Source organism: Bombus bifarius, unplaced genomic scaffold, assembly GCF_011952205.1.
Source record: "Bombus bifarius isolate JDL3187 unplaced genomic scaffold, Bbif_JDL3187 scf7180000008008, whole genome shotgun sequence".
NCBI lineage: Eukaryota > Metazoa > Arthropoda > Insecta > Hymenoptera > Apidae > Bombus > Bombus bifarius.
Genome location: NW_022884386.1, coordinates 6,111,922 through 6,126,764, shown reverse-complemented (window position 1 = coordinate 6,126,764; position 14,843 = coordinate 6,111,922). Strand labels below are relative to the sequence as shown.

Genomic DNA, 14,843 nt, shown 5'->3' with positions numbered 1-14,843 from the left:
CTCTGCCTATCTATATCATCGGTGCTCGCTGCAATTTTTCATATCAAAAATGCATCGCTACTTATCGTTACTTGAACTCCCTACAAATCGTCTAATTACGCTATTCTACTGAAACTTCCTTTGCGGCGTACGAGGTCGTGAGTATGATTCCCCTATAGGAAAGAACGCGCCATGAATATATCTATTCATTTCCTTATGTACATTTCGCTCTAAACTTTTAAATAAATGCATGATTTCTTTCAATTTTTTCTGCGTGGAACCATATATTTTTTCACGAAAGTATCGACAAACGTCGCGCCGTTATTACCGATTAAACCATTATCTGACTGCCGCCTATAGCTGCTGCTGAGAATGAAAGAGTTAATGCGTTTATATATTGGTGGATCGTTTCCACGAACTGTCGTGCGAGCGAAGAAAAAGTTCTTCCCTTTTATCGTAGAAAATCGTATTTCTATCGTGTACTTACTGCAAATCGATAAAGTTGAAAAAGGGTAACGGTAGAAGACAATGGATCGAACAAGATTTATTCGCGATACACACGTGCCTGTAAACGACGACGCGCTACGCATCAAACGGGGAATCGCGTCCTTTTTGCGTGCGATCGTGGCAATCTTGGCGAGGACGAGCGGGGACCGAGTACGTCGAGGAATGCGAGGCAAGCAGTGCAAAAGGGCGGTACATCTGCGGCAGCGAAAAGACGGGCGCTTGTATTTAGCGGTGTGCAGGTTGGTCGTGCACCGGGTTAAGAGGAGGGAGCATATCGCGAGATAGGATCGGACGCGGTAGCCGCGTACGACCGGCTGGTCGAGATAACCATCGAACCAAACGAACCTGGCCAACCCCTTTTGCCTGACTTTTCAGCCACCTTGCAACGATTCGGATATCGCGACTGATCTACCTCTCCCTCGCATTTCGGCCCACTTTATATTGTATACACAGTGCATGCGAACGCGGGGCTCAACGACGATATATCGCCATCTGTGGCTCATTAGCTTAAGCGGTACAAACTGAGTAGCGCGGTCTCTCGCTTCGCTTCGTTGCGCGTTACCACTCGGGCACTCGCGAGTTCGCTCGACTCCGCTCGACTCCACGCTAGCCTCGCCTCGCCTATCACCGACCGCTTAACGGCCATTATACGGATTATTACCTTGCTTCTCGAGTGGAAAACTGCCAACTGACGCCGTCTTGAATCCCAAAACGAACGAGGAAGCAACTTTTTTTTTACAGCGTTTCGGCTTCTAGTCGAGTACCGCCTTCTACTGGTCAGTGTGCCGTAGTTAAGGCGACTGTCGGGCCATCCATGCCCCTTGGCGAATCGTTCCGCCGTTTCTCGTTAATCTTTATCACGCGTGGAAACGATATTCAATTAGATGCGGCGTCTATCTAGACAGTTAATCAATTTCACGTTCTGTCCACGAATGACGGGTACATTTTTTCAAGATTCTCTTTTAAATTCGTTGCTCATTAACAGCGGCTACCGTTAGACTACGGTTATAGCGGATACGCGTCCCGAAGAATCTTCGTTCGAAACGTACGAAAAATAACGTAGAATGGCTCGAAGTATTTTACTTTGTATAATGCATTCTTTGCGTTATATCAGATACTTTGAAATTTCGTTGCCACTACAGCGATTCACGACTATTCAGATTATATTGATCAAATTTTTAACGAATCTGATAATCTATACAGAAACTATAAGATATCTGCTGCACACATGTAGTAAAAAGTTTCTAAATTATCACACTACGTGCCTAGTAATAAATTACTAAACATATCATAAACATAAACATAATGTTAAAGATTACCCCATTGAATATTCAGGGTTATTAATACAATGATCGATTAACCGTTTAAATAATTCTGTGATCTCGACGAATATACAATATATGCACTTGCACTAAATTCCATGTACTATTTTCTTCATTAATATTCTATATAAATTTGTTTTAAAGTCTATCAATGTAATCGTACCTCGTCGTGTCTCATTAGAGTGCCGAAGATATTTCGAAATGTTGCATAGTATAATACACATAATACATCGATAAAAAGTTTCTACAAGTGTTGGAATTTTGAATACTTCCATGAACTATTGTCACTACTCTCGTAAGAATCTGTGTATTTGATTGCTCTAATAATCGTATTCGTCAGAAAACGTACCTAATGTAACCACAGCTTAACAAGCGTTAGGATGTCATCCGCAAATCGAGCGAGGTTATATTTAGTTACCATGCTCCCGATCACTTGCACGAGCATCTGAGTTTTAAGTCTCGTTGGTATTCGTCAGGCGGATTAGAAGCAGATAACAAGACTCTGACGCAAATGACGACCACGAGTTATACGCGCGTGCTATGACAAAAATTCTGACGACTTAATAACTTGATACGACTCGTAATACGTACGTGTGCGAGATCCGTCATTCCGCGAATTTTATTAGCGTTACGCGCGCATTTTAATCGGCCTCGGAATGCTGTGACGCGTGAACACCGGTTTCATGGACTCGTCCATGCGAGTCAGATTAATATTCGAATGATCCCTGGAGAATTCCGCGAACCTCCTGCATTTCGCTGGTGTGGAACGCAAAAGGAAATGTTGGAAGGTTACACAAACACGGCAACGGTTTTCACGGAAACGTTTCATTACCATGCTTGCTTAAGACCAAGAGGCAGCATGGTGACAAGCGTTTAAATTACTTGTTGTGACTACGATTGTTCGAGCATACTTGGGATACTTTTTCAAAACGATTCTAATACTTTTTAACTGTCATATCTCTGAACACAACTATAACTGGAAATGCTCGATATATATGGACATCACGGAGCAAAAGCGCGATAAATTCATGTTCTTTGATTTCCTGACTTTCATTCGGTTTGGCAATTGGAAAGGAATGTTTCCGTATGACATAGTTGCACAGGAAGATAGTACGCGAGACTCAAGGATACGAGTCTTCTAAGAAAATGAACGATAAGTCTACGAATTTTTGTAAAAAAAATCAAGCCTATGACTAATGTTGTGACGATCTTGATTTTTTCACATTTGGATCTACATCTAATACAGATTATAAAATACAGATTTTGGTGATGCGAAATTGATGGAAAGCGCATTGAACAAGAACGCCGTAGAATACGAAGAATGCCAGTTATTCTATTTTTGCCCTGTAGCCTTTGTATGTTTTTTATAGTTTCGTAATTCTTGGCCACTTCGGTGCATATAGTTTTGAATAATGAACCGATTTTTCGCAAGCGATGCCGTGTTCCGCGACAAAACGAGTGTATTGGAAAGACGAAGTGACGCGATTATGGTGGTTATGTTTTTAAAAATTGATGAAAATTGTGCCAGACGAAAATACGGTTTATGGAGAGGATAAGTTGAAACGGCGGCTAGTGTGCACGGCCGCCACCCACGCTGGCAGGAACACGAACGAACAGGTAGGTAATACATGGTGTACGGTGGCACGACAATAGTCGCGTCGTTGTCACAATGACAAGAAGGGAACCGGTATTGAAAGGCAAATGAGAGGCAGCGCTGCTCTTCCTCGCCTTTTAGTTCATCTCCTTTCTGTCGCGCACCCACATCCGCTGCCTTTCAAGTAGCACCCCAAAACACACCTTACGCAAATTAATGTCGCATGTTAACAGGACCCCGGTTCCAATGACCGGGACAACGAAGTGCCTAAGGACAGTTGGCTCGTCATCGTCTTTAATAATGATTCATCGCCATACGGCGCGACTAATTGTTTACCGGTCGTTCACAAGCAGCTTCTTCACCGTGAACGTTTCTTCTGTCGTCGATACGCATGCCACGCATGCATATGTATTCTCACGTGGCTTTCTCTTTTGTTTTTTTTATTCTGTTCGACCCGCTATTTTACGGCTCGTTTTCTTGTTCGGCTCAATTCCCTGGTTTCCTGTTTCGCGTTTGTTTTCCAACTATCCATGGTGTCTGCTATTTCCTGCGCCGATTCTTTACGCTATAGATTGTGAATTGTAACGTTCGAATTAGACTGAATTAACTTAGGTGTCCAAAGCCTCAATGAACTTTTATTTTTTCTTTCTTTTAATCTGTCGTTGCTTTTCTCTATACATTTATTAATATTTTCTTTTTAAATATCTGTTATGTGGTATGTATTTATGTTGTTGGTTTCAAATAATGTTGTTTGATATCGTTGAATTATGTATGTGATATATAATTCAATTACATATATTCTAATGGACCAATGTGGAGAACTGCATTGCCAGCACCATGGTCCTGCTCTGCCATCTGCCTTTAGACATTAGACTTACTCGTATAGTAGTTACCTTCTGTTTCTCTTATCATTTGAGTGTCATTTTCAGCATTACCGACTCGGTATATGATTAATATACTGAGAATAAGATTACGACGTTTATAGTGATTGGAAATAGAACTTTCGCTTATTATTTCAGATAAAGTCTAAAACAGTATATGTTGTTGTCCCGAATAAAATGCGGAGTTCTATATTTCTATATTAATCAGAATTCTATATCTCTACATATCTTTGCTATATGTATAATTTATAGCTGTAATACATATAACTGTGATATTCCAATACGGTAATAATGTCTAGTGTATCATAATATTTTCTAAAATTTAACCTTTAGCATATCAATTTTTTTTATGCGATATATATAAAAATTAATGTCAACAAACATATTGTACCGTTGAGAAAGTAGTCTCTGTATTCTGCATGCATTATAAACAAAGTAATAAATATTGCAAAACAGAAGCCAAATGCTATATTACATCTAGATAACTTTTATTAACCAATATAATCGTATATTGTTACAAATGACGGTGGTACAATATCGTACCACCTCAACGGATTACAATGAAACGGCGTGTTAACGTTATACAATTAAAATGGGAATCGATGAATGAGCGAATTTTACGAATGTTTACGGTCGTATCGTCGCTACTCGACTTGAAGAAACTGCATACACGACAACATGTAATTTGTAGAACTTTTATCCTTGTGTCTTGCGTATTGAAACGTTACTCTAATCCCATTGTTTGCGTGAATTCTTCGGTTTGCCACCTGCTCGTATTATCGTATCTATCTGATAGAGTGGTGAATATGTCGGTTGTGCGCGCGTATTGTATATGTGTACAAACTGTAATTATGCTCGAAGACATCGAAAACTCACTACGTAATGTTAAATGACGACGTGTCGCGGATTTGCTGTTGGTTCGCGCCCTCGCGGATTTTTCTTTTTTATTCTTTATCGTCACTGGAAATAATTACACAGGAGCGTGCGTTTGCATGATCGCGCAAACTCCTTTTGTCATTCTAATTATCTCTCTCTCGTAAAATTCCTCGTAAAATGGCTCGTAATTCTAGTCGTAATTTTCCACCGTACCTGATCCAAGAAGCTAATTGCAGCTCTTGAATCGAAGATTCGCGTGTTCTCCACGAGTTTCGAAGCAAATCCGCGACTCATTGATTAGGCTTACGGCTACTATCGAGATACTGATGTACATACACAAGAACCATGATTCTCCTGTTCTCTAGAACACGGGTAGAGTATACAAAGACGTTGTTTGCCGAATAAAAACGTGTTGCACGCGCACCGTTGCTCAATCACTCGCGCAAACGCGTTCCGGACTCACTCGTACACTCACTCTCGATAAACGCTGGAAGGGTACTGGTTTCGTATATCTTTCGCTCGTTTTCCGTTTCTGCACGAAAATCGCTGGCTTTACTCTTTGTTCCCTCTTCGTATTTGCGCGTGCCTCGGCTTCCTTCGCTTCCTTTACGTCTCCCTTATCGCCTTTCTTCTTTATTATCACTTTTCTCGACTTTTGTTGGTCCTGTGTGTGGCAGTGCCTTGTTAACTAAGATTTTTGTTAGAACGTCACAGTGATTTCTTTTTCCCATCCCCGTGGACTCGCATCCCCTTCTTCCTTTCGATCTGTGGTACACGCTGATCCTCGCGCAGAGCGATGGTGAAAAAGATTCGAGCGGAGGAAAGACCAAACGAACGTTCGTTTCTCTTTGCTTTGTTCGATTGTTGTCGAAATCAGTGGACGCGGATGTGTACGGTTTATGGCTTTTTTCGCGGATTCACGGTTGTTGAAACGAGGCAGTCGAGGGCAAGGGGGTGCGAACCACGTTTTCAATTGATTTCAATCGATTTCAATTGACACACGCTCTGACTAAAATCGATCGATCGGTCGTAAAATAGTCGACGACGAAACTAACCTGCTTTTATTTGAACTTTCAAGGAGGGGTTTGATGAGGTTTTTGCATCACAATTTAAGGGAAAGAGACGCGGCACCCCCTTTCTATCGAAAACACCTCGAGAACAGAACTCGCAACAAAATTGCTCTTCGTTTCACAGACATTCTGCTGAACAATAACTTACTGTGCATCGTTATTTACATATTCGCACGCAGCATTCCAATCGCAGTCGCGCACATCGAAGTCAATAAAAGATCTCCATATAATTGTATTTATATTTATATATATTTATATATATATATATTTATATATATATAATATATCTATCTATCTATATATATAATATATTTTTTAATTTTTTTTATATTTATATCGTATTACCTTTTAATAATGTCGTCTCGGATTACAATTATGTATAATTAATCTTTATGTATAACTAGTGTCACAACTTCGTCCCCCTCGTTTCCATCATCCCATTCCCCCCTTTCGCTCTTTATATCTCTTTCACCTATACATATGTCTAAGAATTAAAATATTTAGACTCGAGTAGCTAGGTACGTACTTCGACCGGGGAGGCTTTCTGTTAGGGCGGGGTTGGAGTATTTCCTTTCTGAGTTTCACGGAATCCGTGGAGGGATTTTCAATGTATAACGACTATGTAAACACGTGTGTTCTCTCTTGGTTTGCTTGCTCAACCATCTACAATGTACGATATCCATAGCGAATTAAGTGTGAAAGGTCGATCTATCTCTTTTCATTTCTCTCGATTCTCGAGATAACTTTGGAAGCTAATCGACGACGTTAATTAACAATAACTTTCCGTGAATGGTATGTGTGATTGTGTGTATGTATATGTGTGTGTATGTAAGATTCACTACTAGTGTACCGACTATAATTTCATCGTCGTATAATCTTCTCTTGCACGTCCATCTTAACACATCGTCTACAGTATTTCTTTACTCTTAATCTCTTAGTCTCGCGATAAAATCTACATTCGTGGTTTCTCACCTCTTCGCCGTAGTGCGAACATTCTCGAGCCTGTTTCGAGCGCCCGGATTTATTTCGAACAAAAAAGGAAGGAAAAAAACGAAGAAAGAAGAATACACTCTACTCTTTATACACAATTTTTCATCCTGTTTTCTCGCTAACGTCGTCGTCGTCGTCTTTCTCGTCCATTCTTCTGTCCCGTTTTCTTTTATACATGCACGTCATTCGATTCGAATACATGCTTCGATGTCGTCGGAACACTCTGCGGAGCATGAATGTCGAAATGGTGTGTCGATAAAAGATTCTAAAAGTTAGAAACAGTTTTTGTACTTTGCAGCACGCAACGAGAAAGAACGTCGAAATTGTTTTGGCGCGCCTTCTCCTTCCGGTTCTTTGATTTCCTTTTGTCAATCGATCGGCAAACGAGCGGCCAAATTTCGTCCTTGTACTCGTCAGAACAAAAAGATATCGTTCGCGAGACCAAAAAGCGTCGTGTCAAAACGTCAAGCGTCTTGCTTGAACGCGGCGAAAAGGAATTACCCTGTTCCTGCATCGAGTCTTGCGTCTTTTCTCATTTCTTCGACTGTTCAACGTTTCCCGCGTTTTTCTTTTTTCTTTTTTTTTGTCACGAGAAAGGGATCACGTGGCTATTTATCTAGAACTATCGTGTGCCATGCTAACGAAGAATATACTCGATCGCTAATATGAGGTGACTCGTTAAGAAGATCGTTCGTTCGCTCCTCGTTCTCTTCTAGGTACCGTGATTGCTAATGTCCACTTTTTACTGAAAAATTTCTAATTGGATCGTTGGCACACCTCGGTCGAACGATGGAAGCGATATCGTTTGAGCAAGTTCGAGTTTGCGATTGAAAATGTTTTTGATCGATGCCGAGGTGTCGAAGAGCGAAGCGATCTCTTAAATGCTCTCGATGCACGATGGGGCGAAGGTACATATATAATATATAAAAGTAGAAAATTTGACGGCAGTATATAGAGATCGTAAAAGATGTGAAACACGGTGAAAGGAAATGGGCCCTATTTCGTGAAATGGTATTGCACGTACACTGTGTTCGTATGGTTTTCTCTAGAACTTTTTGTGCTTTATGGCGAATACAATCGGTTTAATTATACGTTTTGTACCTATGCGAAATTTTCGTTTTCTTTTTTTCTCGGCGGTCATTGATCGACCTGTTCCTCCTGATCCGTGCTCTCTCGACTCACTTTACCGATCAAGGAAGCAACGTCCAAGCTGTTTTTTAAGCTAAGAGAACCGAGGATAAAATACATAATGCGCGTAAAAAAATAAAACGACGCTTCGCGATCCTTTGCGGTTTCTTCGCGAAGCCCCGACCTCGAACACGCAGCATCGACACCTGCGCCTTTTACTTTGACCCCCGACTTTTAAATCGTCGATCGAGTTTTCCGTTCTTTCCTCGACGAGCACCGTAAAAGCAACGTCTTCGTCGTCGTTCCTATTCCGCTCGTCGTTCCGTGCTTACTCGGCTGTTTTCGCCAAGATTTCAAAGAAGAGACCGGAAGCTGCCCCGATTTCTCCGGCGATCCACGAACGCCCCAAGATATGTCCAATTATCGGCTTTGATCAGAGTGACTCGTTGAAACCTCGAAGCCTCTCTTACCTGCTGGTAATCCATCCCTTTGTCCAAGTGTTTGACTCGCGATGGACTCGAGTGACGAAAAGATCGACCGAAACCTCGAGATCGATCGTGCAGCCAAGAATGTTGTTTGTCGTCGAGAGGCAACTTCGGCCTCGTGTCGTTCTCCATTCTCCAAATCTTTCTCGATTCTGTCTACGAACGACGATCACTCCGGGCCATTGATCCCAATGAACGGCCTGTTCGTCTAGTCGAGACGCGCTTTATAGCTGGTCTTCCAGATCTCCGCGAACGTGACCGCGCTGTGGAACCTGTGGAAGATGCAGAGCGGCAGAGTGACCCTCTGCACGATGGCCCAGGCGAGGAACCCGTAGAAATCGAGCTGCACCGGGTTCGCCATCACTTTCTGCGACTCGAACGTGTAGATGACCCACATGGTCAGGTTGCAGATCAACAGGAAGGTGACTACCTGTCGGCCAGGCTTGCTGCGATCGTGCTCCGGCAGGTGAACCCTTCTACGAGAAACGTCCGCGATGAACAGCATCTGAAGGATCACCTGTGCGACCGACAGAAGACCGGTCACCATCACCAGAAGATTGGGTTCGTGTGTGAACGCTGCTAAGGAACCGGCAATCACGCTGAACACCGCGTAGACGAAGAGGCCGAAGCCAGAAACGCGAAGAAGGATGTCGTTCAGGTCGCTTTGCTCTTCGGCTTTGAATTTCAAGCTCTGCACCCGTATAAATCCGACGATTATGGCGACGATTGACAGGACCATTAACACGCAATGGGAGACGTCTGCTAGGTAAATGGCGACGAGACCGAAGTCCGGATGATGGATCAGCACGAAGAAGAGGATCAAGCAGATGAGGGAGCCAACCAGCAGCAACAGGCCGAAGAATAGTCCTTTGCTCGCTCCTACACAGTCCACCCTTGTGTGACCTATTTTTAGGTTGAGAGATGAGTTTAGTCTTGCCCTGCGTTAGCCCAACGTTATTTTAAGCAGTCTTGCGAATGGTTATTTTAAGCCAAAGATTTAATCATAGTCATTTGGAGATGAAACCTTGGACGAGCTACTATTATGTAAATTATAATATGAATGCTTCTTTTCTTGAAAGAAAATGCTAAGTGATTTTAACCGTTTGGGGTTGCATTAATCGCGAAAAAATAAATGAAATTACCTGCATGAGCCAAAGCGACGGCTCTTCGAGACAGCATAGCCTCGAGGCGGCGCTCAAGGTCTGCTTCCACTTGATGCGGCCAACGAGGATGTCGTCCAATGTGTTTCCACATGACGTAAATCACAGCGGCGCCAATCAAACTGTACTCGATAATGAATGGAAACAGATACGGTTCTGCGTCTTGCACGATAGTCCCCATGATATTGACTCGGCCGCACGAATTGGATGCGATCTCCTCGTCCGTTAATGCCTCCGCGTAGGCTCCAAAATTTGGGCTCCAATATTCGCTGCTATTTGTCTGGTTATTCACATCGAAGATTTGGTGTATCTATAATATTTCGTCACAAGATTTATTTACCAATGTCTTTACTTACAAATGATCCTATAGATCATATATAGATACATAGGATCGTATATAGAGCAGTACAAACAATTCATATAATAAGAGTACACTGATTCCCTTCGCTTGCTGCTACTGTTCGTTCGTACGTACTAGAATCCGCTTAAATTATGGTAAATTAGGAGGACCGGATTTTGTTCCAGCAGCTACTCTCGAACTCTTCGACGAAGAGAAAGAATAGATCTAGTTTTGCCATAATTATTTGCTTTCTCTGTTAATGAATTTAAGTTACGCCCAGCTCGAGACATTCCAGATTAGCAGAAAGTAACAGAGCTGGCTCGTTTGAATTTAAGTGAGATCATTTTAAGCGATTACCATTTTAATAGAAATTCGTGTACAAGTAAGCGTAGTCAAGGGACGAAAGCTGATTATTTAATCAGATCGTAATTAAAATTTCGTCGCGGTAAATGGAGTTCCAGCGTACGTAAAATGCACTCGAAATATCTTTACCTCTTCCTTGTTTTCGGCTTGAGGAGCGTCAAAAAGTTCTATGAAGAAAGACGAGAAAGTGGTGGACGGTGTGGTGGTGGTAGTAGTGGTGGTCGTGGTAGTTGTACTGGGAGTAGTCGGGGTTGTCCTTTCCTCGGTGGTGGCTTTCGACGTGAACGTAGTTAGGAAAGTGGACAAAGTGTTGGCAGTGGTTGTAGTCAAACTCGGCTGGGGAGTTGAGGTGGAAGTAGTCGTTGAGATCGGAGGGTTCCAGCCGGTAGTAGTCGACGTTGGGGTCGTGACAGCTCTCGCGATCGCCCTTGCCGTCGTTCTCATCACTCGACCCAACGAGGCAGCTATCGTGCTTGCGACCGACGTTGAAACGGTCGATGACCTCGTGGCGGTTAATGGCGCCTCGCGCAAAAGAGCCACATCCCGGGGTGCAGTTCCCAATATGGCTCCCGCGTTTCTCATCGAGTGCTGTTTGATGCTCTCTAAATATATTCGATCACGATATTAGCGAAATTTCTTGGGACGCTTATTTCTACGTCGCTTGGAGTATTGGGAGTAACAGCGAACCAAGCAATATTTTTTAACGCGAGTTTACAGTATCAATCTATTCCAATAAACTGTGTTAACCAGTCAATTCTCGTAGCTGAGATTGTGGCGAATGTATAGCAAACCTTGTCCATTTCTATCTCTCTTTGTACAAAACGATAGATCTCAAACGTTTATTTGCAAATACATGTAAAATATTATTTTCTTATTTTTATAATAAATTACGATCTTCTAAATATCGTAGTCACGTAAGATTAGTCCAGTTTTGCTCCCAATACTTCTCAAATGTTGATCTTCCTTTATAATGAGAATTTACCAAGAATGCCCGCCTCGACTTGACCCATTTTCTGATGATGCTTCGTGATCTCCTTGATACTTTCCAATACCAAAGTACGAATCCAGACGCAAAGATTGGTAGCCACCACGTGCATCAGCCCGAAACGCGCGATCACTTTGAACCGATGAATGTTGAGCTGGGAAAACGGATAGTCAATCTCATATTCGGAAGTTACGTGAGAGGATGACGGTTATTTGCCGATACGCTCGTCTACCTACCCTCGAGTTCATGAAGATGAAATACATCTGCATGAACGTGAAAATCATTTGCAGAACCGGATTCACACCTTGGAGAATCTGGTAACACGGTGACGTAGGTGGTACCTCGAAAAATGTGCCGAATTCTAAACCATTGTAGACCATCGTACCCAAGCCGAAAGCTACGAACAAACGAAGTAAAATTCGTTTTTCGAAATAAGTCGTTCTATTTGGATTTGAATTTAAATTTGAACGGAAATTCGAGTTAAACTTAAGTCCGAATCTAACTCACGTTTGAATTTCAAATGTGAAATTCAATTTTCTCACCAATTGCTCCGATTCTGAGGAAAAAGCTTCCATGACTCTGGTCGTTTTGCGAAGTCTTCCGCTTCCGCAGAGCCCGTGTGGCCACGCCAGCCTCGACATCAGCGGCGTCCTAAATCAATTTTTTCTCTCTCAGGAAATCGTCGTGAAATTCAACGGGTAGTTGAACCAGCCAACTACACCATCGAACTACGTTTAATTTCGCGGCTGGAATTAATTTTTTAAATACTGTCTCGATACCGAAAGGACAGCTTTAACGAGAATGGGACTGTCGAGTTTCAGTTTGGAAGAAGATTCGCGTGACAATGAATAAGGGAACTGTAGCATGCGCCTTTTGATAGATAGTCGTCGACGACAGATAACCCACTTACGTCAGCGTCTCTTTTAAAATTGCGTCGTCGTATCGGTTCGATACTCGTTCTACAGGACACGTTACAACGAAATTATTAACGTTACGTGACCCAGTATTTCTAGTTGCTGTTACAAATGAATTACGAATTCTTGCTTGTACGTTAACAAGTTAAATCTATCTTATCGATATATCTGAAGCTTAAAATACTTAAGACAGTACGATACAAGGAAGTTGAAGATCTCTGAAATCCGACCTGGTACTCTTTCTTGTTTTTCGACGACTTCTGCTCTTTGTCCTTTTTGTCCTTTTTCTTGTTTTTCTCCTTCGGTTCCTTAGGTGGTTTCGGTGGCCTCGGAGGTGGCGGTGGTGTGTCGCTGCCTCTCGAGCAGCAGGCGCTTTCTTGAAGTAGGAAGCAGAACACGTACAACAGGAATAAGATGCTAACACCGTACAGATACGTGAAGAATCCCTCGTAGTAATACAGGGGCAGTTTGTGCGTGACCACCTCGCTTATCACATAAGCGATGCATACCACCACCAGTAGTTTCGCGTAGATGAAACTCATGATAATGAACAGCGACGTCCTGCAAGAAAAAAAGAACGAGAACTCGTGCGTATATGTCGAGCAACGCGAATCAAACACGATCCTCGCGATCGTTGTATCTCTTCAACGATCAGAATTTCGTTATTCCTCGAGTCTCACCGTGTCTTTCGGACTATTTGTACCCTACTACCATGTCTTGGAACACCCCCGGCTCTGTTTACGTTATTGTTCTCCATACACGGCACTGTTTCCACTTCCATGGCGAATTGATCGAAGCCGACTTCACGTACGCGACACTTTTCTTTCTAACAAGCGTTTTCTACTTCGCAGCTACGAATATCACAGACGAGTCAACGTCGAGCTGTATTTACACTCCTGCATCCGAGTAAATTATTTGCTAGCGCCGGCTGCTGTACTGGATACTCGATTCACTGGCATGCTATTTTCGATGTCGAACGTACGTTGGACCACCGAGCATCGAACTCTGGTTGATTTTTCACAGCCTCCTTCTCTCTTCTTCTTCCTCTATTCCCGTAAATTGTTTATTCGATCATTCGCATTTACCCACTCGCGTACTCCTCCATCTTCATTCGACTCTTCGATCGTGATCGTTCGCATACGCCAGTCCACGAAACTCTTGACGCAAACTGGTTCAAAAATTTTCGTCCGACGATGCAAGGTTCAGCGACGCTGCACCTCGAACTCTCGCGCTTCTGCACCGTTCGTCCGCCACGGCGTTCTTTTCTCATTAAAGGTTAGGTCGCGAAATCGATAATTTGCGTACGCGAAGGGGAGAGTGCGTTGCTGGTCGATCACGTTGGAAATTAATCGCGCGAGAAACCGGTTTCTTCCTGCGACCTACCTGACAGGAAGATGACGCAGACGCGCACGCAATCAAAACGATAATAACAAGAATACGAGCGAAAGAAAAAGCAAAGAGATATTTCGAAATCCGCGGAGCGTCTGCGGTGCAATTGCACCGCGTCGCGACGTCTGCACGGGAATATCAGGGGCTCGGCGACGTATGGTGCATCTTCGTCGAGAAGGGCTTAACCACCCTTTGTCACGCTGGCATTTCAGGGGTTGGAGCGCAGACTTTATTGTGTTCCGCACGAGTCTGTACACTCGTGTCAGGCATTTTTTTCTACTCTTCGATGATTACATCGCGGGCCGGATAAAGAATCATGATATTTAGCGAGATCAGATTTTTCCATCCAGCTTTTGTATCTTTCTCCAACCATAACCCGTTGATATTTCCGCGATCTACCTACCATCTACCTACGTAATTTTCTTCTTCGTTTAACTTCGAAGTCTCTGTGTTATATAATAAATATACTTTTTACACTTACCATGTTAAAATAATTTTTGCAAGAAGGAAAAGAAAAGCACTAGAAACTTGTGTTTTTTATACTCGTAAAATGTGAAATGTGAATGTTTTTTCCGTTTTTAATGTCGCTCCGAATTATCGTTAAAATTTCGCAGATTTCTCACGCGGAACGTCTCTTGCCAGGAGCAAGATAGCGAGGCGAGTCAAGGACGATGAGTGAAGGTGCCCGGAGGGATGAAAATTTCCAAAGTTTTCGTAGCGATGGAAGACGAAAATAGAGAGAAGCGAAGGCAGGGCGCGTGTCCCCCCGCGGTATGGCCTTTTTTTCCACTTCCGAAGAAGAAAAGCGGCGAGAAGTGGAAACAGTGGCGGATAGCACAGACTCCGAGCGAACCAGGCTG

At 42.9% G+C, this 14,843-nt stretch overlaps 1 protein-coding gene across 10 annotated transcripts in view; it reads right to left on the bottom strand.

Annotated features, from left to right (window-relative positions):
• Positions 1 to 4,754: 4,754 nt before the first annotated feature.
• LOC117206504 (proton channel OtopLc) overlaps positions 4,755 to 14,843 on the bottom strand; it is a 34,152-nt gene continuing 24,063 nt past the window's right edge. For 9 of the 10 annotated variants that reach the window (XM_033445900.1, XM_033445896.1, XM_033445898.1 and 6 more), the window contains 7 exons: positions 12,825 to 13,155; positions 12,223 to 12,331; positions 11,917 to 12,077; positions 11,678 to 11,834; positions 10,825 to 11,297; positions 9,975 to 10,302; positions 4,755 to 9,735 (listed from right to left, as the gene is read on the bottom strand). In XM_033445900.1, the coding sequence (XP_033301791.1) occupies positions 9,041 to 9,735; positions 9,975 to 10,302; positions 10,825 to 11,297; positions 11,678 to 11,834; positions 11,917 to 12,077; positions 12,223 to 12,331; positions 12,825 to 13,155 (2,254 nt within the window). In that variant the 3' untranslated portion in view covers positions 4,755 to 9,040. Of the gene's footprint in view, positions 9,736 to 9,974; positions 10,303 to 10,824; positions 11,298 to 11,677; positions 11,835 to 11,916; positions 12,078 to 12,222; positions 12,332 to 12,824; positions 13,156 to 13,274; positions 14,284 to 14,843 lie in introns of those variants that run through there. The other variant, XM_033445906.1, reaches the window with a different exon arrangement.